At 41.1% G+C, this 21,772-nt stretch overlaps 1 protein-coding gene across 4 annotated transcripts in view; it reads right to left on the bottom strand.

Moving 5' to 3' along the window:
• The window catches only part of MYO19 (myosin XIX), a 253,606-nt gene that overhangs the window by 16,372 nt on the left and 215,462 nt on the right, over positions 1-21,772 (bottom strand). For 3 of the 4 annotated variants that reach the window (XM_075195595.1, XM_075195594.1, XM_075195596.1), the window contains 4 exons: positions 18,905-19,047; positions 18,591-18,720; positions 18,274-18,359; positions 12,872-13,204 (listed from right to left, as the gene is read on the bottom strand). In XM_075195595.1, coding sequence (XP_075051696.1) covers positions 12,872-13,204; positions 18,274-18,359; positions 18,591-18,720; positions 18,905-19,047 — 692 coding nt within the window. Of the gene's footprint in view, positions 1-12,871; positions 13,205-18,273; positions 18,360-18,590; positions 18,721-18,904; positions 19,048-20,146; positions 20,386-21,772 lie in introns of those variants that run through there. The other variant, XM_075195597.1, reaches the window with a different exon arrangement.

Raw genomic sequence — 21,772 nt, 5'->3', positions numbered from 1 at the left:
TACCAAATTATTATTATCCAACACAGTTATGAGATGGAAACCATTGGCTTTAATTACGCTACAGCGGTTTCTTCATCATTGATCAAATGGTTTATATCACATGAGTACTTCACAGAGTATAGGCCTGGGTCTGACTCCTAACTTCTGATATATTGTGTTCCTAAATTATCTATATCCTAGGATCAAATTAAAAGTAGAGATATTCATAGACCTATTATATAACTATGCATACTTACCCATTGGCTAGCACAGCCATCTGACTGGATGCAATAAAGATGGGTATTTTATTTAAATCAAAGAATAAAAGGAAAGATATAGATAGAAAACATTAAAACGAATCACCATTTATCTTATATATAAATGTGAGATCGAAACCTGTCAATTAATCTATTTACTGATTCAAATAGCGACATCAATGTATTAATCATTTTGGAAAAGAGAATACCATTAAATGTATATTCCATGCATTTGTAGCTGTCAGTAAGATGAAAGAAGTCATATGACCCGATTTGACAGAAACAAGTTTATTACCATGGCAATCATTGACTCGTCCATAAACATAGTGATTGGCTTATTCAGTCACATGATTAGATAGTGATCTATCACGAGTTCCATCTACATTGCGGTTTATTTTTTTGCAACTATGGCAACTAATGACGAGATCTAAACTCGCCATCTGCACCTATTGAGTGATATGATGGAGGTCACGTGATCAGAAGAATCAGAGACGGCGTTATGGGAATGTCTTTACCTCGATTCATTCAAAAGAACCACATGATCGCATTTGTTTTGTTACTAGTGATTATGGTGAATCACATGATTGATATGTTAAAATTCGAGTAGATAAATACAAAATTATTCCTTTCTCGTTTTGCATATATATTGTTAAGACCAATATCCATGTATGTTTATATATGATATTTATATGTGAAGCATATGTTATTTGCAATTGTTTGAGATACAGGTTTCAATTGGTAGTGAAGAACTATATGACACTATAAAAACGAGACCATTACCATCTATTATATATGCCTTGAAAAAGACCCCAGGCGGGTTGGAACGCGTTGGTGTAGATCCTGAGATTGTGACCTTGTCTGCTTAATCAACTGATGAGGAGTGATTCCCCTCTAAGGAGATCCTTTCTGGTAGGCGGCCAATATCTACTACTTTTGGAGTGTTTGGATGTTTTTATTTATTCATTGTTTTATTTAATAAATTGGAGTGAAAGATAATGCACTATGGGATTTTCGTTTTCCCTTTTTTCTTCACATGTTCCGATTTCATGAATATATAGTAAAAAAAGATACCAGTCCATCAAGTTCAACCTATTTTGGATCTCCTCCGATCCTGCACTTATATTTGAAATTGATCCAGAGTAAGCAACCGCCAATCTGTTTCAATTGTGGAAATCCCCCCAGACTAAATATTGCAGTCCTATTTTTACCCTATATCCAGTACTATCCTTCATTTTTGAACGTGGGTGCTCAGAGGACTCCAGACAACCACTGGTGAGTCGCTCCCTGGAAGCTGTAGGGCTAGCATGAATAGCCGCAAAATCCATGTCTCAAAGACCGTGGTTATACAGGACTTCCAGAGTATTTACTCAGATGGAAAAATATCAGGACCTTTCAAGCCCACTACAATACTCAATTCGACCAGTCTTGTCTCACATGGGACCTAGGAGCGGATGCAACGTCCTGAACAGGGACACTCCAGGTTTTCAATAACGCTATACCTTCCTCAACCGATGCAATAACGTGGGTAGAGTTATTCCTCCTGATGATTAACTTGACAGGAAATCCCCATCTGTATATGATCTCTTGGTCTCTTAGTGCTTTGGTGATTGCTTGAAAGGATCTCCGTTTAGATATCGTAGCCATAAAAAAGTCTTGAAATATCTGAAGATTCTGAAGGGATTCAGTGTTATCCTCTGATCTAGCCGCTCTCAGTATACGTTCTTTAGTTTGGAAGAAGTGGATTCTCATAAGTGTATCCTTAGGTAGGTCATCCCACACTGATCTTGGTCTAGGAAGCCTATGTATGCGGTCAATTATCAAGTCCTGATCAGTCGCTCCAGGCAATAGTTTGCGGAAAAGATCCGTTACATAGGGGAGTAGTTCAGCTGAGGTAACTGAATCTGGAATACCCCATATCTTGATGTTATTCCTTCTGGATCTATCCTCCATATCCGCAAATTTGTCCCGAAATGTGTTCACTTCTGCTTTCCAGGTTGCATTCTCCGTTATAAGATTATTATGCGAGGCCGTCAGCTCTTCCATTATATCTTCAATGTGGCCAGTACGACTGACCAACTCCGCTACCTCCCGCTGTATCTCCCTGATCGACGATCTCATTTCTGATAATATTTCAGATTTAAACATGGAGAACATGTTCTGCATAGCCTTGATCCTGATAGGACCATCAGAATCCGGGTTGTCAGTGGAGACCACCCGATGAGCAGCCGTCTGAGTAGCTGGCGTGGCGGAGGAGGCCTTGGTCTTGGGTGTCTCCACCCTCTTAGGGGTACCTGCATCCGGAGTGGTAACCTGTGGTTTGAAGGATTGAACTGGTGAAGCAGACGTGGTGCCTTTCGTATTTTTTTTCGGAGCCATTCCGACGTCAATCAAGAGGAGCTGTAATAAGATAGAAAACTATCCAAGACACCTGTTACACAGGAGCACGTAGTATGATTAGTGATATGTTGATAAGGTAGCGTTAGCTCTGGTCGGTTGACATTGAAGATGGTTGAGTCAGAGATTAATATTTAGGGTGACATGGGTAGAGGGACTCCCTGCGATCACACCATAGGTATAGGTAACTTAGGCATAGTTTAAAGATGTAAAAGACTTGTGGAAGGAGCCACTTATAGATGGAGTCAGGACTTAACACCTTGTCTTGTAGAGCTACTAGGTGCTGAGCAGACCAGCTGCGTGATGTAACAGAAAAGTGCACTTCACTGAATGAATAGACTCCAGTAGATTATTACAATCAAGAGTTAAATTCTTTTTTTATTTTAGGCAGCCACCAGATGGCAGTGTAGCCTTATATTTCCCTCCGTCTGTCACGATTCAGGAGTATTTCTTACTGGTTTTGGCACTACTCACCAAAGAGGCGCGGAGTCTAACGTGTTCCAGGTCTTCACCAGGAACCCCCGCAAGGAAGTATGGTCTTAGCTGCGGGAACACACAGGTCGCGGCCCTCAGAGGGAGCAACCAGTGAAGCAAGGATGGAAGCGGTGTCAGGCAGACCGGGTCAGAACCGAGATATCAGTAGATGCCACGGGGAGAATCCAATGTTCGTGGTAAGGAGCTAGCCGGGTCAGGTATCAGAAGCGCAGGAGAATGGTCAATAACAAGCCGAGGTCAATTCACAGGAGCTGGAGCAAGGATGAGACCTAATACTCAGCCTTTTATAGGGGGAGACAGGGGGCAGGACTGCCTACGGCGGTGCTAGGCAACGGGACGAGCGGCTGCAGGGACCCGAAAGTGACGACCGGTTGCTTAGCAACTGGCCGTCTGATATTGGAAGGAAGCGCCCGTCACTGTGCGGAGGATGAGACACAGGGACGGCGCGTGACAGTACCTCCTCTCTCTATTTGTCAGATAGATCTCCCTTTGAGAAATTGTTTCAATAGACGTGGGGCGTGGAGATCTTCTTTATTCACCCAGGATCTCTCCTCTGGCCCGAAACCTTTCCAGTGAACCAAGAATTGATGCCGTCCGTGGAGGATACGGAAATCCACGATGCGGCTGACTTCAAATTCTTCGCCCACAGCAGTCCGAATAGGAGCAGGATGATGGGGCAAGTGATAAAACTTATTAAGGATTAATGGTTTGAGAAGGGAAACATGAAACACATTGTGAATCCTTAGAGAGGGAGGCAGCCGGAGTCTATAAGTTACCGGGTTGATAACATGTGTAATAGGGAAAGGGCCAATATAACGTGGAGCCAATTTCTGAGAGGGTATTTGGAGTTTGAGGTTGCGAGTAGACAACCAAACCTTGTCATGGATCTGAAGCAAGGGAATATTCCTTCTATGATGATCAGCAGCTTGCTTATAACGTTCGGAAGTCTCCTGGAGCTTGTCTTTGGTATTTGCCCAAATGCGAGAGAAGTCCCGAGTCAGAGTATCAGCAGCAGGAACTGGAGATGGAATACAACTGGAGAAGTTAGGGAGGGTGGGCTGGGTTCCATAAACTACATAGAAGGGAGAGGAACCTGAGGATTCGTGATGGTGAAAGTGATGCGCGAATTCTGCCCAGGGTAGGAGACTAGACCATTTGGATTGGTTCTCTGATGAAAAACATTGTAGAAAGACCTCCAGGTCTTGGTTAAAGCGCTCTGTCTGGCCATTGGTTTGAGGATGATAGCCAGAAGAATATTTGAGTTTAGAACCGAGTGTCTTGCAAAAGGCCTTCCAGAACTGTGACACAAATTGGACTCCACGATCCGAGATGATTTCACGAGGACAGCCATGGAGCCTAAAGATCTCTTAGTAGCCAATTGAGATGCAGATGGAAGAGCAACCAAGGGCACGAAGTGGGCCATCTTAGAGAATCTGTCCACCACAACCCAAATAGTAGTAAACCCGTCGCTAATAGGGAGATCGGTGATGAAATCTATCGATATGCTTTGCCATGGAAGATCAGGAATAGGAAGTGGTTGCAAAAGACCAGAAGGTGCTGACCTCGGATTCTTACAACGGGCACAAGTTGTACAGGAAGCCACGAATTCTCGAACATCAGAATGTAAGGTTGGCCACCAGAATCGTTGCCGTAGGAATTCATATGTCTTCTTGACACCAGCATGTCCAGATAGTTTGGAGGAGTGTGCCCATCGTAGAGCTTTGGGTCGTAAATTTGTTTCCAAGTAGGAACAACCTCTAGGGGGTGTTCTAGCAGAGGCTCTGGTAAAGGCAATGATACTGGTTGGAGAGATGATGGGAAGAGGCTCCGAGGGAGAACATAGGTCAAAATTGTCAAATGAACGAGAGAGAGCATCTGTCCGCACATTTTTGGACCCAGGATAGTATGTCAAGACTAGATTAAAACGAGAAAAGAAGGATGCCCATCGTGCCTGACGTGGGTTAAGACACCGTGCTTCACTAATGTAGAGCACATTCTTGTGGTCCGTTAAGACTGTCACAGGATGGCGGGAGCCTTCCAGGAGATGGCGCCACTCCTCCAGGGCAGATTTGATCGCGAGGAGCTCCTTGTCGCCGATGCCGTAATTCTTTTCATGACTAAGAAACTTTTTAGAGAAGAACCCACAGGGGAGATGTGGGCTAAGTCCGGATTTCTGGAACAGGACTGCCCCTATACCAACGGCGAATGCATCAACTTCAAGAAAAAAGGGTTTTAGTTGGTCCGGTTGTGAGAGAACGGGGGCAGACGTAAAGGCTTGTTTCAGCCGGTCGAAGGCCTCTAAGGCGGCAGGAGGCCAATTTTTAGGATCGGCTGATTTTCGAGTCAGGGCAGTTATTGGAGCGATTACAGAGGAAAAGTTCTTGATGAACTGCCTGTAGTAGTTGGTAAACCCAATAAACTTTTGGATGGCTTTGGTACCCTGGGGGCGAGGCCAACTAGAAACGGCTGATACCTTCTGTGGATCAATGCGCAATCCAGAGCCTGAAACGATGTATCCAAGAAAAGGAATATGTTTGACCTCGAAGATACATTTCTCTGGTTTGCAGTACAGTTGGTGGGTGCGTAAACGTGATAAGACCTCCTTCACATGACCCCGATGGGAAATTATATCTTGTGAGAATATTAGGATATCGTCCAAATAGACAACAACAAAACGATATAAGACGTCTTGGAAGACCTTGTTGAAAAAGGACTGGAAGACTGCGGGGTCGTTGCAAAGCCCAAAGGGCATCACAAGGTATTCAAAGTGTCCGTCTCGCGTATTGAATGCAGTCTTCCATTCGTCTCCTTGACAAATACGTACTAGATTGTAGGCCCCTCGTAAGTCCAGTTTGGAAAAGACTTGTGCTCCGCTGATTTTATCAAACAGATCGGTAATGAGGGGTAATGGATAGCGATTCTTGATGGTGATTTTGTTCAGTTGTCGGTAATCGATACAGGGGCGAAGGCCCCCATCCTTCTTTTTAACAAAGAAGAATCCTGCGCCAGCTGGAGACGAGGATTTTCGATGAATCCCCGGGATAAATTCTCGGAAATGTATTGTGACATAGCTTGATTTTCAGGTAAAGATAAGAGATAAGTCCTGCCACGGGGAATCTGTTTGCCCGGAATCAGTTCAATCGGGCAATCCCAAGGGCGATGAGGCGGCAGGATCTCAGATCTCTTCTTGGAAAAGACATCTTTAAAGGCCTGATAGGCCGACGGAAGAGTAGTCTCTTCCGGAACGGTGCAAGTTAAACAGACTCGTGGACGAGGGGAGGAGAAGCACTTGTTATGACAATGTGGACCCCAGGAGATAACTTCGGCTCGGACCCAGTTGAATTGAGGAGAATGGGCTCGAAGCCAAGGAAGGCCCAGAATTAAAGGATTCACAGATTGTGGTAACACAAGGAATTCGATCCACTCTTGATGTAAGGCTCCTACCAATAGCTGAACCGCACTCATGATGCTGGAGATGATACCGTTGCTGACGCGGTTACCATCCACGGCTGTGATTGTAAGCGGTTGAGGCAGATCTTGAATGGACAATTGGAGCTGTGAGGCAAGAGAGGCCGATATGAAATTCCCTGCGGCACCGGAATCCACGAAGGCAAAGGTTCGCTGGGGTCCTTTAGTGGTCATAAGCTGTACGGGCATCAGGAACTCGGGATTAAAGGTAGAATAGGGAGTGGAAACGGCAACTCCTAGGGCGGCCTCCCTCTTACCGTCTAGGTGGAGGCGTTTCCCGGTCTCTTAGGGCAAAGACTTAATATATGACCAGCCTCTTCGCAGTATAAACATAATTTCTGCTTGAACCGTCTCTCGTGTTCTTCAGGCATCAATCTTGAACGGCCAAGCTGCATAGGCTCTTCCGTGGAAGATAGGGGATTTTGAAATTGGGGGGGCCAGTCAAGGGGTACGTCTTGTACAGGATCTCTCTGAAGTTCTCTCTCTGAAGTTCTCTCCCTGAAGCGAAGATCGACCCTGATACATAGAAAAATAAGAGAGTCCAGTTCTGAGGGGAGTTCTCTAGTGACAAGTTCATCTTTGATTCGGTCAGTAAGACCCTGCCAGAAGGTGGCAATGAGGGCCTCATTATTCCACCGAAGCTCAGAAGAGAGAGTGCGGAATTGTACCGCATATTGACCGACAGACATGGAACCTTGCCGGAGATTCAGGAGACTGAAAGCCACAGAGGAAACCCGACCTGGTTCATCGAAAACTCTTCGGAACATGTCAATAAAAGTAGCCGAACTCTCCAACAAAGGGTCATTGCGCTCCCATAGCGGTGAAGCCCAGGCCAAGGCTTGCCCACTGAGAAGAGATATTATGAAGGCCACCTTGGTACGCTCAGAGGAGAAGGCTGAAGAGTTGCACTCAAAGTGGATGGCGCACTGGTTGAGGAACCCTGTGCACTTCTTCGGGTCTCCGTCGTACTTCTCCGGAGCGGGAATTCTAAGCCCGGTAGACGAAGTCAGGGAAGGAGATGGAGCTACTGTGGCCGCAGCAGAGGGAGCAACGGAGGGTTCAGCCGGGGGTGGGGGGGTTAGACCTCCTGTAAGGTGTCTAGCCGTGACATAATTCCTTGGACACACTGGAGTAAATGAGCTTGGTCCGCCTCCTGCTGTTTCACTCGGCGGCCCAGATGGATAAGGAGATCTCGAGCTGAGGGCTCACCTGTTCCATCTGACATCATGGCCAGAGTATACTGTCACGATTCAGGAGTATTTCTTACTGGTTTCGTAGTCAGGAGCTAGCCGGGTCAGGTATCAGAAGCGCAGGAGAATGATCAATAACAAGCCCAGGTTAATTCACAGGGAGCACAGAATAGGAATGGTCAGGACAAGCCTGGTAATACACTGGAGTCTGATAGGATGCAACAGGAACGCTGGAGCAAGGATGAGACCTAATTCTCTGGCACCCATCATGTGCCAGAGTCAGCGTTTTATAGGGGGAGACAGGGGGCAGGACTGCCTACGGCGGTGGTGACGCTGAACACTAGGCAACGGGACGCGTGGCTGCCGCGACCCGGAAGTGACGACTGGTTGCCTAGTAACCGGCCGTCTGATATCGGAAGGAAGCGCCCGTCCCTGTGCGGAGGATGAGACACAGGGACGGCGCGTGACACCGTCTAGATAGAGACTGAATTGGATTGTAAACGGCAATACAGTGTTGTTACAGGAAGCCTCTCCAGCCTGCTAGTGCCTGTCATTTGTGGGGGAACACGGGCACAGTACCTCAGCCGGCCAGCCAGCAGCCCTGATGGCAGTGGAGCAGACAGATATCCTCCTGTGCATTTACTAAAATTTGTCTAACCCTTTCTTAAACATATCTATTGAATCTGCCATCACAACCTTCCCTGGCAATGAATTCCATATTTTGACTGCCGTTACTTTAAAGAACCACTTCCTTTGCTGGTTGTGAAATTTCCTCTCCTCTAACCTTAGGGGGTGACCACGTGTCCTGTGTATAGTCCTAGGTGTAAAAAGTTCCCATGGATGGATATTGGATATTGAATGAGACCATCTTGATGAAAATACCCTATGGAAAATTTTGATGAACTAAACAATATAGACATTCTGTCATTTTACTCTAATAATCATTATATATTGGATTATCCATTTTTCACATTGTGTAGTGCCTATAGGTGTGGTAATTTTTATTGTTTATATATCCAAAGGTAATAGTATGGATCACCAGAAAGGAAGCAAAGGGAAAATAGATTGGTGTTGTTTTTCCACCTTGCATTTTTTGAGTCCGGCAATCTTTCCAAAAAAGGATACTCTGTGTTGCCTGCAGCCACCAGTATCCAATATAGTGTCCTTCGTCAGAATCGCACCAAATGGTAGGTATTGTTAGATTAGGGAATTCCTTGGGAGTTAGATACCGTAAGCACTGCTATCCAGGATTAACTGGCCCAACAATGCTTCGTTTGTGAGCAGAGGGCCTCTGCCAATTGGTGCAAACATCAACAAGCAGTTGATGTGATGGAAGGCCTGAGCGTTGTGAGGTAATGGCACTCTCCAGAAATTCGTTCACGCCCTTGTCAAAATCAGGGGAGTGCTGGGCAGATGCCTAACCAAAGAATGTACCGTCACTTAACTCTTCTCCCGGAGCAATGAGACCAGATGATGGAAGTTGAAACAGTACAGTGTGGCCACTGATGATGAAGTTCAGCCCTGTTATGCAGGGGGAGCCGGCGGGATGTTTAAGCTTCCAGAGAAGTAGACCGGAGCAATAATAGGCTCAAACATATCCCAGATCGGTAAAACAAAGAATTTAGTCTGAGAATAGCCCAGTCATTAAGGATTGTGAGGTTAAGTTTTTTATTTACTGAAAAAGCGTGTAATTTACCCATCTCATTTGACAAATGTAATGTCCATAAAGAAGGCAAACTTTATAGCAAGATTTCCTTCAAACCCCAGTAAAATTTCATGGAGTGTCTGTCTGCATTAACTTAGGTTTGAATCCATTAAGAGCCCTAATGAACCGCTTAACAAGAAGATCTTTTCAAAGGCAAGGTACTCATGGAAGGTACTCATGGTAGCAATGTGCACTATAAGGGGCAGATTCAGTCACTAGATGGTGCGTACATTTCTGCGTAATAATACCCCAACACCATAGATTTTCCTGCGCACCTCTCTGGGATGCGAGGAAATATCTGCAATGTTGCTTAGCTGTGGAGTGCCTTTGTAACACATAACTAGTAATTGAATTGGCCCCTGAGAGTGCTCAGATTTTGTCCATATTTACCCTTCCAAATGTTGAGGTAAATTTTGCCAGTAAAGTTTTACATCTTTTGCTGAAAATATATACTAGATCAAAAATAATTCTGTTTGCTCTAATAAGGTTTCGCTGAAGTAGTCCACCGCTGCTTTCTAGCTGCCCCTCAGTGTATTGCATGTATAAAAATGTACAACACATGCATTTCTGCCCAAAGATACCTGCTGCTGACTGCTAGAACTTGAGGCATTTATGCCACCCTGCTTGTTCACAAAATAAACTGCAATGTTGTATGTATTGTGACATTTTTTTAACTGATCTGTGACTTTAAATATTTGAGAGCTTTCCAAATACATCATCACCATTTATTAATATAGCGCCACCAATTCTGCAGAGTTGTACAGAGAATATTTGTCATTCAGTCCCTACCACATTGGAGCTTAGTCTAAGTTCCTTAAAACGCACACACAGACTTGTGTTAATTTTGACAGCTGCTAATTAACCTACCAGTGTGTTTTTGGAGTGTGGGAGGAAACCAGAGCACCCGGAGTAAACCCACGCAAACACAGGGAGAACATACAAACGCCACACAGATAAGGCTCATGACCCCTGTGCTGTGAGGCAGAAGTGATAACCACTGAGCCACTGTGCTGCCCAAATACAGAAATGTTCCTGATAATTTGTTAACATGGACATTGGATCCTTTTCCTATGTCCCATATAGATTGAAAATCCTGCTAATTTTCACTCTGCACTGGCATATATTTTTAAGATTGCACCATTCTAGATTCACCAGATAATTATTTTCAAAAGGTTCTCTTAGTTTTCCACCATTTCCAGTACCCTTAACTTTTTTTACTTTCCCACCTTAATATAATACAAGGCGCTCTCCCACTCCACTGCTCCCTATATTTCCAACTTTATCTCCGTACATATTCCTCCCACCCACTCAGGTCCGCCAATGACTTTTGCCTTTCCTCCCCTCTGGTAACCACATCTCACTCCCTTATCCAAGATTTATCCCGTACTGCTCCCCACCACTGGAATTATGTTGTTTGTTCGATCAGACGATCCCCTAGCCTGTATAACTTCAAACGGTCCTTGAAAACCCACCTGTTTAGAAAAGCCTACCAGTCCTCCACTTAACCATTTCACTATGTAGTATACCTCACCCTGTTTCATCCTCCATCTCTCTTTCTTTTGCTCCCTGTCCTCAGATCCCCCTACATTAGCTCACCCCATGTGTCAATTGTTTGTCTGCCCCTTTCCCTTTAGATTGCAAGCTCTAGTGAGCAGGGCCCTCTTCCCTCCTGTTCTCATTACCTATAACTTTTTTCTTTCCAGGCTATCAGTAGCTGTGTTGTGAGTTGCAGTGCTATTTGCTTACTGTATTGTACTGTACTGTATTGTTGTTTGTCCTCTGTACGGCGCTACGGACCTCATGTGGCGCCCTATAAAGATTAATAATAATAATAATAATCTTAATTTTTTAGTCTTATGACTGCTTTGTGTGTTCCAGGGCATCTTAGATCCCTGTACAGGGATCTTTTGATGGAACCAGTGTCCAAGTTACATATAGGATGGCTACTGTCATTAATCCCATGAGGGCCATCGCCCTCCTTCATAGATGTTGGTTTCTCATTTTATATCAATGAACTACCTGAATGGCTTTCTAACACCTTTACTATGGAAAAAAAGTCTTCTCTTGGACACAGTCTAATAAAATGTTTAATCTGTGCGGAGGATAGATTTTACTTGTTCCAGTTTGTTTATTGGCATATGGTGTCCTTTGGATACCTCAAGGTGCTACAGAAGATCATTCTCTCTGTAATGATCAGCAATTTGTCCAAATATGGGACAATTATGGAATTTCCCTTTAAAAGTAAGGCTGTGGTAATGGATCTTGGCAACTAGTGCCATCTTCAGAAACTTGGTGGATGGGGGAATCTGGTGAAAAGCATCCTTTAGATGAAATGTAATAATGAACACTTTTGGTTTCAACAGATTTATGGAGGAAAAGAAATAGATTGCATATTACATTTTCTGTAAATGTACCTCTTAGTTAATTGGCTGAAAAAGAAGGATAGGTCTATTTCTTTGCTGGGAACTTGAATCACAATGTGCTTTAGTTTTAACTAGAGATGCTCAAAAATGTCGAACTAGTTGAAATTTTGATCTATTTATTTTATGAACATATTTAGTCCATTTGACCCAGGGTCGAAATATGCAGCTAGTTTACCTTCAAGTTAGTGTTTTTAATCTTTAAATAGTATTAAAAATAAAACAAATTAAAATATATAATTTTTTTTTAAAATAATTCAAACTGCCAACACTACTGTGTTTGAAATTCATGGTTCATAATTAAAACCAAATTATGTATCATTTTAAGCTTGAGTGTATGCGAATGTGTCGCCTGTCTTGAATTTAGCCTGATCGTTTTTTTTAAATTCTAATCAAAATCTAGTCATTCAAATAAAAAATTCTAATAATTCCAGAAAATGTATGTACGGATTATCAGGACTGATTGTTTCTTCAGGTCGGATTGTTTTTGCGGTGATAAAGCTTGGATCACCTTCAATGGGAATGCCATATAACCTAAATTTCATTCAAGTCTCTCCTGTCTGTTTTTAAACAGAATGCTCTTTTAGCAGGAATAGATAACTGTTTTGATGAAGCATCACTTATATCATCTACACTTATCACATGTATCACCCACTGCTATTGTTAATCCTGGAAGAAACAACTAAAGCTTCCTCCAGATAGCTTGGCTTTTAAATAATTTTTTACTGCTGCAGTCAAACCTTTCAAAGACCTAGTCACACAGGTAGAGATGCAAAAATATATTGCTATAACGCTCTAAACAAAGGGAGGGGGGATAAGACAGGCTTACATGCTGAAATACTATAAATGATATCTATATTTAAGATATTTTTTATGCAAATACACTAAATACATTGTTATCCACAAATTTCTTAGATAATAAAAATATTAAAGGATCTTAAATTAAAACAAGATATATTTTACCTGGGGTATGGCTCTGATTGTTGTGATGCCTTGTTTTGATCGATTTTTTTCTATCTTGTAAGAGTTATTTCTCTTCCGTGCATTTAGAGATGCTAAAACATATATGTGGCTGTTACACCCACCAGCCACCACTGTGTTCATGGTGAATGGTGCTCTACACAACACGAAGCCAAGAATCCAAAATTGAAATATTGCACTTGCATTCAAGGCCTTGATCTCTAATGAATTTGTTCTCAGGTAGTCAACAACTTTATCTGTCATAGATAGTGTTCTATTTTCCATCACCTCTGAAGCGTCATCCAACTCCCAAGCAGCTAAGGCATCCATCTTTTCCTTAAAGTAAAAGTCAACAATTATGTAAACACAAATAATAACTGCATCCCAAAGATGTAGTACAATTAGTATTTCCTCTTTATTCCTTCATGGCAGCCACTACAATGGGTAGATTTCCTTTACAACTTAGGTAGATACAGGTTAAAAAAAACCCAGAGGATATATAATCTGTTATATCTGCTAACTAAAGGAGCAGATCTGAATTTTGGTCCATTTTATGGACCATGGCAGCCTGAGATACTCTCAGTCAGAATGGGATTCTCTAGGGAGTTTAGAAGACTCCTTTAGTAACTAATCTGGGGAAAATAGATTAAACATTACAGGTGTTTCCTTAAGTCTAAGGCTCTGGAGAGGCTCATAAATCCCTTTTTTAAGACTGCAGTAAGAATAGTACAGTTTTTCTAGTGCATCAAGTGGTGAAAGAACTTATTCATAAGGAATGGGCACAGGTGGAAAAGCATCAATCTAACTTGAAGAGATTAGAATGTATGTATCCATTCAGTGATGAAGAAACACAGAAGTGGAGCATGGTTCCAAAAGTGGATGCACCTGTAGTTAGTATGTCAGCAAGAACTCCTTAAGATAGAGCTCTCCTAAGAGATTTCATTAATTGAAAGATGGGGTGTGTTTTTTCTTTTTTTAAGAAGCTTCATATTTTATTTTGAACCATTTTGAAATCAGGCATGGCCAGGGCCTCAGGGGCCAGAAAATGTATAATATGGGGTGAGACAATTTACACAGATGTCCAAAAGAAAGTGAGCAGACAATACATGTTGAAAAGCAGTAAGTTTATGCAGAGAGGCATATAAATTTTATCTGAAGCATCTTTGGACACTATTGCTTTTTCAGTAAATGGCATCAGAAGCGGTCTAGAAGAGCCCTCTGTTTGTGCCCTTGGAGCAACAGATGCTCAATAAAATAAAATTGTCTAGCCAATCTCCCATTTGAATAGTCCCTGCTCTTTGAGGATAAATTAGACACCATGATACAGAAGACTTCTACCAGGTAAATCTAATCACCTGCCACAAAATCAAAATACACCAGGAAGAATATTTTGGCTGCACCCATGCATCTTTTCAGCATTCAGACTTAGGTCAGAGAACAACACAATAACCATTGCCTGGATCAGTCCCCATTAATACCAGTAGGGGGCAGAATCGCACAATATATAAAAATATGGACCCACTCTATTACAGATCAATTGATATTGGACATTGTAAGAAATTATTACACTCCACAAACCTTGACAGAGTGGGTAGCTTTACAAAACTGTGTGCAAATCTTGCACGGCTCATGCATTTTATCTTGTTCCTGCAGGTCAAGAAAGCACAGGTTTCTAGTCCAGACTCTTACTTGGCAGGAAATTATCAGGAGCCACAGTTCTGGATTTAAAGAGGCTCAACAAGTTAGTCTACAGTCATAGCCAAAAGTTTTGAGAATGACACAAATATTATTTTTCACAAAGTCTGCTGCCTCAGTTTTTATGATGGCAATTTGCATATACTCCAGAATGTCATGAAGAGTGATCAGATGAATTGCAATTAATTTAAAAGTCCCTCTTTGCCCTGACATTGAACTTAATCCAAAAACAACATTTCCACTGAATTTCAGCCCTGCCACAAAAGGACCAGCTGTCATCAGGTCAGTGATTCTCTCATTAACACAGGTGAGAATGTTGACAAGGACAAGACTGGAGATCACTCTGTCATGCTGATTGAGTTAGAATAACAGACTGGAAGCTTTAAAAGGAGGGTGGTGCTTGAAATCATTGTTCTTCCTCTGTTAACCATGGTTACCTGCAGGGAAACATGTGCAGTCATCATTGCTTTGCACAAAAATGGCTTCATAGGCAGGGATATTACTGCTAGTAAGATTGCACCTGAATCAACCATTTATCGGATCATCAAGAACATCAAGGATAGAGAATCAATAGTTGTGAAGAAGGCTTCAGGGCGCCCAAGAACATCCAGCAAGCGCCAGGACTGTCTTCTAAAGTTGATTTAGCTGCGGGATCGGGGCACCACCACTACAGAGCTTGCTCAGGAATGGCAACAGGCAGGTGTGAGTGCATCTGCACACACAGTGAGGCGAAAACTTTTGGAGGATTGCCTGGTGTCAAGAAGGCCAGCAAGCAAGCCACTTCTCTCCAGGAAAAACATCAGGGACAGACTGCTATTCTGCAAAAGGTACAGGGATTGGACTGCTGAGGACTGGGGTAAAATCATTTTCTCTGATGAATCCCCTTTCAGACTGTTTGGGACATCTGGAAAAACGCTTGTCTGGAGAAGGAAAGGTGAGCTCTACCATCAGTCCTGTGCCATGCCAACAGTAAAGCATCCTGGGATCATTCATGTGTGGGGTTGCTTCTCAGCCAAGGGAATGGGCTCACTCACAGTTTTGCTTAAGAACACAGACATGAATAAAGAATGTTACCAAAATATCCTCCAAGAGCAACTTCTTCCAACCATCCAAGAGCTGTTTGGCGAACAATGCTGTTTCCAGCATGATGGAGCACATTGCCATAAGGCAAAAGTGATAGCTAAGTGGCTCTGGGATCAAAACACCCAAATTTTGGGTCCATGGCCAGGAAACTTCCCAGACCTTAATCCCATTGTTTTTGTGATCAATCCTCAAAAGGCAGGTGGACAAACAAAAACCCACAAATTCTGACAAACTCCGAGCATTGACTAGACAAGAATGGGCGACCATCAGTCAGTATGTGGCCCAAACATTGGTTGACAGCATGCCAGGGCGAATTACAGAGGCTTTCAAAAAGAAGGGACAACACTGCAAATATTGACTCTTTGCATAAACTTAATGTAACTGTTAATAAAAGAATTTGACACTTATGAAATGCTTGTAATTTTACTTCAGTATAACATAGCAACATCTGACAAAAAAAAGTCTAAAAACACTGAAGCAGCAAACTTTGTGAAAACCAATACTTGTGTATTTCTCAAAACTTTTGGCCATAACTGTATAGCAGGCACTTTCACATGGAGTGTATGGATTCTATCCTCTATTCACAATCTAATAAAATATCAAAAAAGAAAAGGCAAACGTTATAGCAATCCTTCCATTTTGGCCAAGTCGTCTGTGGTTTCCTGTAGTCGGGGAGATGCACCAGGAGCAACCACAGCCTCTGCTTCTCCGGCCAGATCTTCTGTACCAATACTTTTTCCTCCAAATCCAGAGCAGCTAGCTTTAAAAGACTGGACTGTAGAATGAGCGGGAACTGCTCAGGCACAAGGGAATCTCAGAACAAGTAGCAAGCAAGAAATAAGAACTGTTCAGTAATTACAGATTTTGAAAGAAATTCATGACATGGTGTGACTCTAAATTCATCCCAACTGCAGCAACTATTCCTTCAGGATGGCTTAAGCAAAAGTCTTGCCTTGTCTACACTCAAGGTACAAGTTTCTGGATTGAATGTCTTTCTAGATACCAAATGTAAATATCTTCAGAAGAATGGATTCATTTTTTATTTTGCAGCATATGTGGCTGATCTGTATTGCTCCCATCGTAGTGCTGCCAGGATTGAAGTGGAAAAAGAAAAATTATGGTTACTGTTATTTCCTTTTCCTCAAAATACTCTTTGTGTTTCACAGAGGGCTTGTGAAGTCACTCAAACTCTTAGGGGAAGAGAACGAGCTACTTTATATACTGTCTGGAAACAGTTTTTCTATAACCTGTAACAACCTAAGCTGATAAGGGAACCTACCCATTGTAATTGCAGCCAAGGAGAATTTTGAGGGAAACAAGTCAACAGTAACCATAATTAGCATTTATCAACTTGAAAATAAATTTGAAAGGGCAAGTTTACTTCTGGTTAAGTTCTGCTTATGTAATCTAACTTTCAAATATAACAACTAATAACACACTCCTCCAATTACCTGAAGCCATTGACAGGTAATCACACTGTGAGTGACATTCAGGTAATGAGCTTGTGCAAACTACTATGAAATCACTGCAGGCACTGGAATCAGCTTAAGCCGCATGTCACAGCAAAATGCTGGTAAACACTCTTGGTTGTTTCAGCCTGACCTGAAGTATATACTGCTGTCTGTCTGAAGAGCAGATGTGTGCAGACACTGGAATTAATTATCATGATGCATTTTGACATACAGCATGAGTAAATTCTGCCAAACGCTCATCTGAACATTAACTGTATTTTAAGTTTTTAAAGTAAAATTATGATATAAGAAGCTGGAAGGGTGATGAGAGGATATACAATTCAATGGAGAATAGAATGATGTTTGTAAATGCAATCAGAAGATGACCACTATCAGCCTGGAATCATCTTCCAACTGTACCAAAAAGGTCCTACCAACGGCTTTAGATAAATTTAGTGAAACTGTTCTGCCTCAACATTGTCCCTTTTAACTATCAAAATCTTTAAAAAGGGAATGATGCTCCCTAAGTAGAAGCCAGCAACCGTAAAACAATACTGCAATCTCTATCAATTAAAGGACATGTTGAATGCGGAGGGGAAGTCAGAGCTCCCAAAAAAAGCTGCATCTGGGAACATAGCCTGAGTTTAAATGTACATTTATTCTACAGTATAAGGCTTTATTACTAGTTTATTACTAGGCATGGAGTATTTGGTAGGAGTGGAGCTCCACAACCTGTATAAAGTCAGGGACACAATTAGGAACTCAATTTGGACGCTGGAAATGCTGTAAGATGAAGTGTTCAACTGAAGAAACTTTAAGGCCACAGGTAATATACAGGCTGAGGTAGTTTAGACCCTTAGTCATTGCTAAGCAGTGCATTGCCCTCTGAGTGGTTCTGACCCCCTCTAGAGCAATTTAGTTAAATATTTGAAAAAGGAAAAAAAAATCTGGGACAAATGCGATTATCCACAATCCTCTTTCAAATATTTTGGAAATCAGTTTTGCATCTTTTTCAGGAAAACACAGTTTTCAATACGTCTATTAAGATCAAGGATTTTCTTCTAAAAACTTTGTGTGTGAACCTTTGGTGAGACGTTTGCACTAATGTGAAATGGGAAACTAATATTCCTATAGAAATATCTGTCTTTTACAGAATGTTAGAAAAGAAATGCTTACCTTCCACTTCTTCCATTTCCTCTTGATAATAGCTGCGGCCTTGTGCATTCTCTCAATATGCTTCCTTGCAAGCCAACCCCTGACAGCTAGATTATAAAATGAATGATGATTGTATAAACTTCTGTGCCCATGCAGACAGTTTTAAACAAGGAAATATGTAAAAATCTAGGCAACATTTGAAGAATTACAGAAGGAGATGCAATGGAAACAATTAATTGGATGTCTGTATTGAAAACAGGACCGTGGAACAAGCACTTTGTGCAGCAAAACAGTGACATCATTAATACAGGCTTAGATCCACTATTACATCATGTTACCTGCTTGGATAGTTATAGCTGCCCTCCTTTGTCTGGCCAGCTTCCTATATATGTAACGCCTCCAACAGCTCTGAATGCAAAAAGCTTTCCTGGAAAGAGCCAATTCCCTTTGCTTTTCAAGTATATATATCTAAATAAAAAACAAACAAGTATTTCTTCTTTATGCAGTGGTAAACATACAATATTAGGACAAAAACTTTCCAATATATCACAGGAAATAATAGTTTATGAAACATTAACAATAAACTTAAACATTCTTGGCATATACAGTAAAAGTCCCCTCATGAACTTTATAAGGTAATATAACATCTTACCATTACGTGAGTCAAGAACACCTTTGTGGAGCCACAGTGTGCTAGAGTATTGCTTGATGTTGGGTCTAGTTGTAGCAAAACAACCTGTAGAATGTTTTGTGATGTAAGTCGTAACTCATCCTTTCCCCCCACTGGAGTAGAGCCTGCAAGCAAAAAAGGAATATGTATTCAGAAAAAAATAATTAAATATAAAAACAAAAAATTGTATTACCATGGATGCATTATTGATCAGATCTGCAGCTGGCTGGAATATACCCATGCTGCACACCTCAACCTGTTGGGCTGATTCAAGCAAGTTTGGCAAGTTGCAATGCCTCTCCCCTATGAATCTTCCATTCACATGAAACAAGTTGAGAATAGTAGTGTGAGACTGTTAAAGCCATCAGGTACCATGGTATATCAGAGTGGTGTATCCTTGGAATATACATGTTAGTTTTTTTATACTAACTCATTGAACTTCATCACAAAGTGCCATTTCAATTTTAAGTGGCTATCCTTAAAGAAGACAGACCATAGTGTTAAATCATAGAATCATGATCCCAATAGACATGGTCTAGAATAAAAAGCAATCATCTAAACTAGTAGGAAATCCTTATATGGATTTAAAAAAGGTAAAGATTTATTGACAGTGCCCATATTAACAAGGGTTCTTCTGTTGTGTAAAATAAATGTAGAAGGTGCCAGATAGCTGTGACGCAGATTCCCTGTCTCTTTGTCCCACACATATGTGGTAAACGGGATAGAACTTCAGAACCATTGTGAAATGGAAATACATGACCACTATTTTAAAAACTGGTAGATTTGTTTTCGTCGGGGAAGAAAAGTGTTTATTCCTGTATATACTGCAGATCTACTTATGCATAAAGATTGCTGTGATACTGGTTTGCTGCTGCAACTTTAATATAGAAAAAAATATTTGTTGTTTGAAATTATGTGCACAAAAAAGAGATGCACAAAACAGAGGGTGACTAAAACAGTGTTTATATGTTAGAAAGTTAATTATTTAGCACTATGCTTTCCATTGAAATGTCACAACATGATAAAGAACAAAAATAAAGTAACAAACAAATACCAAAAGTCACATTTTGGTACACCAAATATTTACCTCAATTTCACATACTTCTATAAATTCTTTGTCCAATCATGAGATATCGAATGGCAAAGAGGAAGGTGAGATCCACGTAGAGAGTAAGGAGTAACTAGCAAGAAGCAAGACTAAGAAAAATATAAAAGAAGAAAAGAAAAGATAACAGAAACAGAGCCAACTTGCATAGATTAGCCAATATCTACTCATCTATCTTAGCTTTCATACCTCAGATGTTAGATTGCTTTGGCACCACAAACTTACCATGCTACAGTATTTTTACTAGTGGCACCAAATTATGCAGATAGATATAGAAGACAAAGGAGGAGTCTTATCTGTGCTTCCCTTAGATGGATATGGGTTGTACAAGCAGCCAATAGGAGAAAAAGATTATATCCTATAGGACAAAAATAGACATGAAAAATAATTCTCCAAGGAGCTGAGTAATGTAAATAAATTCTTATTGCAATGATGCAATATAAACAAATCAAATAGAATAGACAATGCTGTAATTGCTCCTGGTCAGAAGCAGTAATCACACTGAGGGGTATATTTACTAAACTGCTGCTTTGAAAAACTGGAGATGTTGCCTATAGCAACCAATCAAATTCTAGCTGTCATTTTGTAGAATGTACTAAATAAATGACAGCTGGAACCTGATTGGATGCTACAGGCAACAACTCCAATTTTTCAAACCTGCAGTTTAGTAAATATACCCCTGAAAGTCTAGAGAGCTTGAAAAAGCAAAAAACAAACCAAAAAGGTAGCAATAATTAAAATAAAAGTCCTAACAGTAAAAGTTCACAAGGGACATGAGGATTATCCTTAATCCTTTTCTTAACACTTGATATAAATGTGCTATGATATAATAGCCAGTACTTGATGTTGGCATAAATATGATCAATCCAGTGTTGACAGATGGTAGTGATCTAATTCTAACAACACTGTAGTTCAGAAAACAGGTAGTATCCAAAAAATAGCACTGTTATAACTTGGCTGCCAGCTCCAAAATTTGTTATAGTATCAAATTACCAGTTTAATCAGAGTGTCTTTTCTGCGGATGTCAGGAAAAAGCTGGTAAATGGGGGATGTTATTCTGTGTGGTATTTTATAAAGGAGTTTAATAATAGAGCAGTCAGTATCAAAGCAACAATCAAAATAAGATGTAAACAAAAGAAGAAGCGAGATGGGTCTATGATCTAGGCACATTGTCATCAAAAAAATTTAACCTAGACTTTGACCTAGGAACTTTTCTTAAAAAATAAATAATACTGTTTTATTCTGTCGTTATTACAGATTTGTTATCCTCCCAATGAGTCATAAACAGATTTATTTAGATTGTTGCTTAGATATTGACTGCTCTATCATCAAACCCTCGTCCCTAAATACCACCTTAATTGTGACTACAACTGTCTATACCAGCTTTTAACGTCTACATGTGTCAGTATTTTTTTTTTTTACATATAGTAGTATTCTTGTCTTACACAACTACTTCAGTTTTTTCCACAGTTGTAATGTTTTGGCATACTACTCTAATCTATTCACTGCTATGACAGTACACTAATGTCCCTATATGTTTGAGGTGCCCTCTATAAGCATGAGTTGACACCATTACACCCTTAAATCATTCTCTGGGGTGTTTCAGCCTCTGTCTACACCATATGTGCTCTTTTGTTTCATTCATTTACTTATTTATGTTCATCTTTTTGTGTTAAATCTGCCTATTTATAGTTTTGTGGATTGTTCGCTATTAGTATTTGGAAGTTACTTGCCGCTCCAATTAG

The sequence above is a fragment of the Mixophyes fleayi genome, chromosome 2 (genome assembly GCF_038048845.1).
Source record: "Mixophyes fleayi isolate aMixFle1 chromosome 2, aMixFle1.hap1, whole genome shotgun sequence".
NCBI lineage: Eukaryota > Metazoa > Chordata > Amphibia > Anura > Limnodynastidae > Mixophyes > Mixophyes fleayi.
The sequence above is the reverse complement of the archived record's forward strand: the minus strand, read 5'-3'. Positions and strand labels throughout refer to the sequence as shown.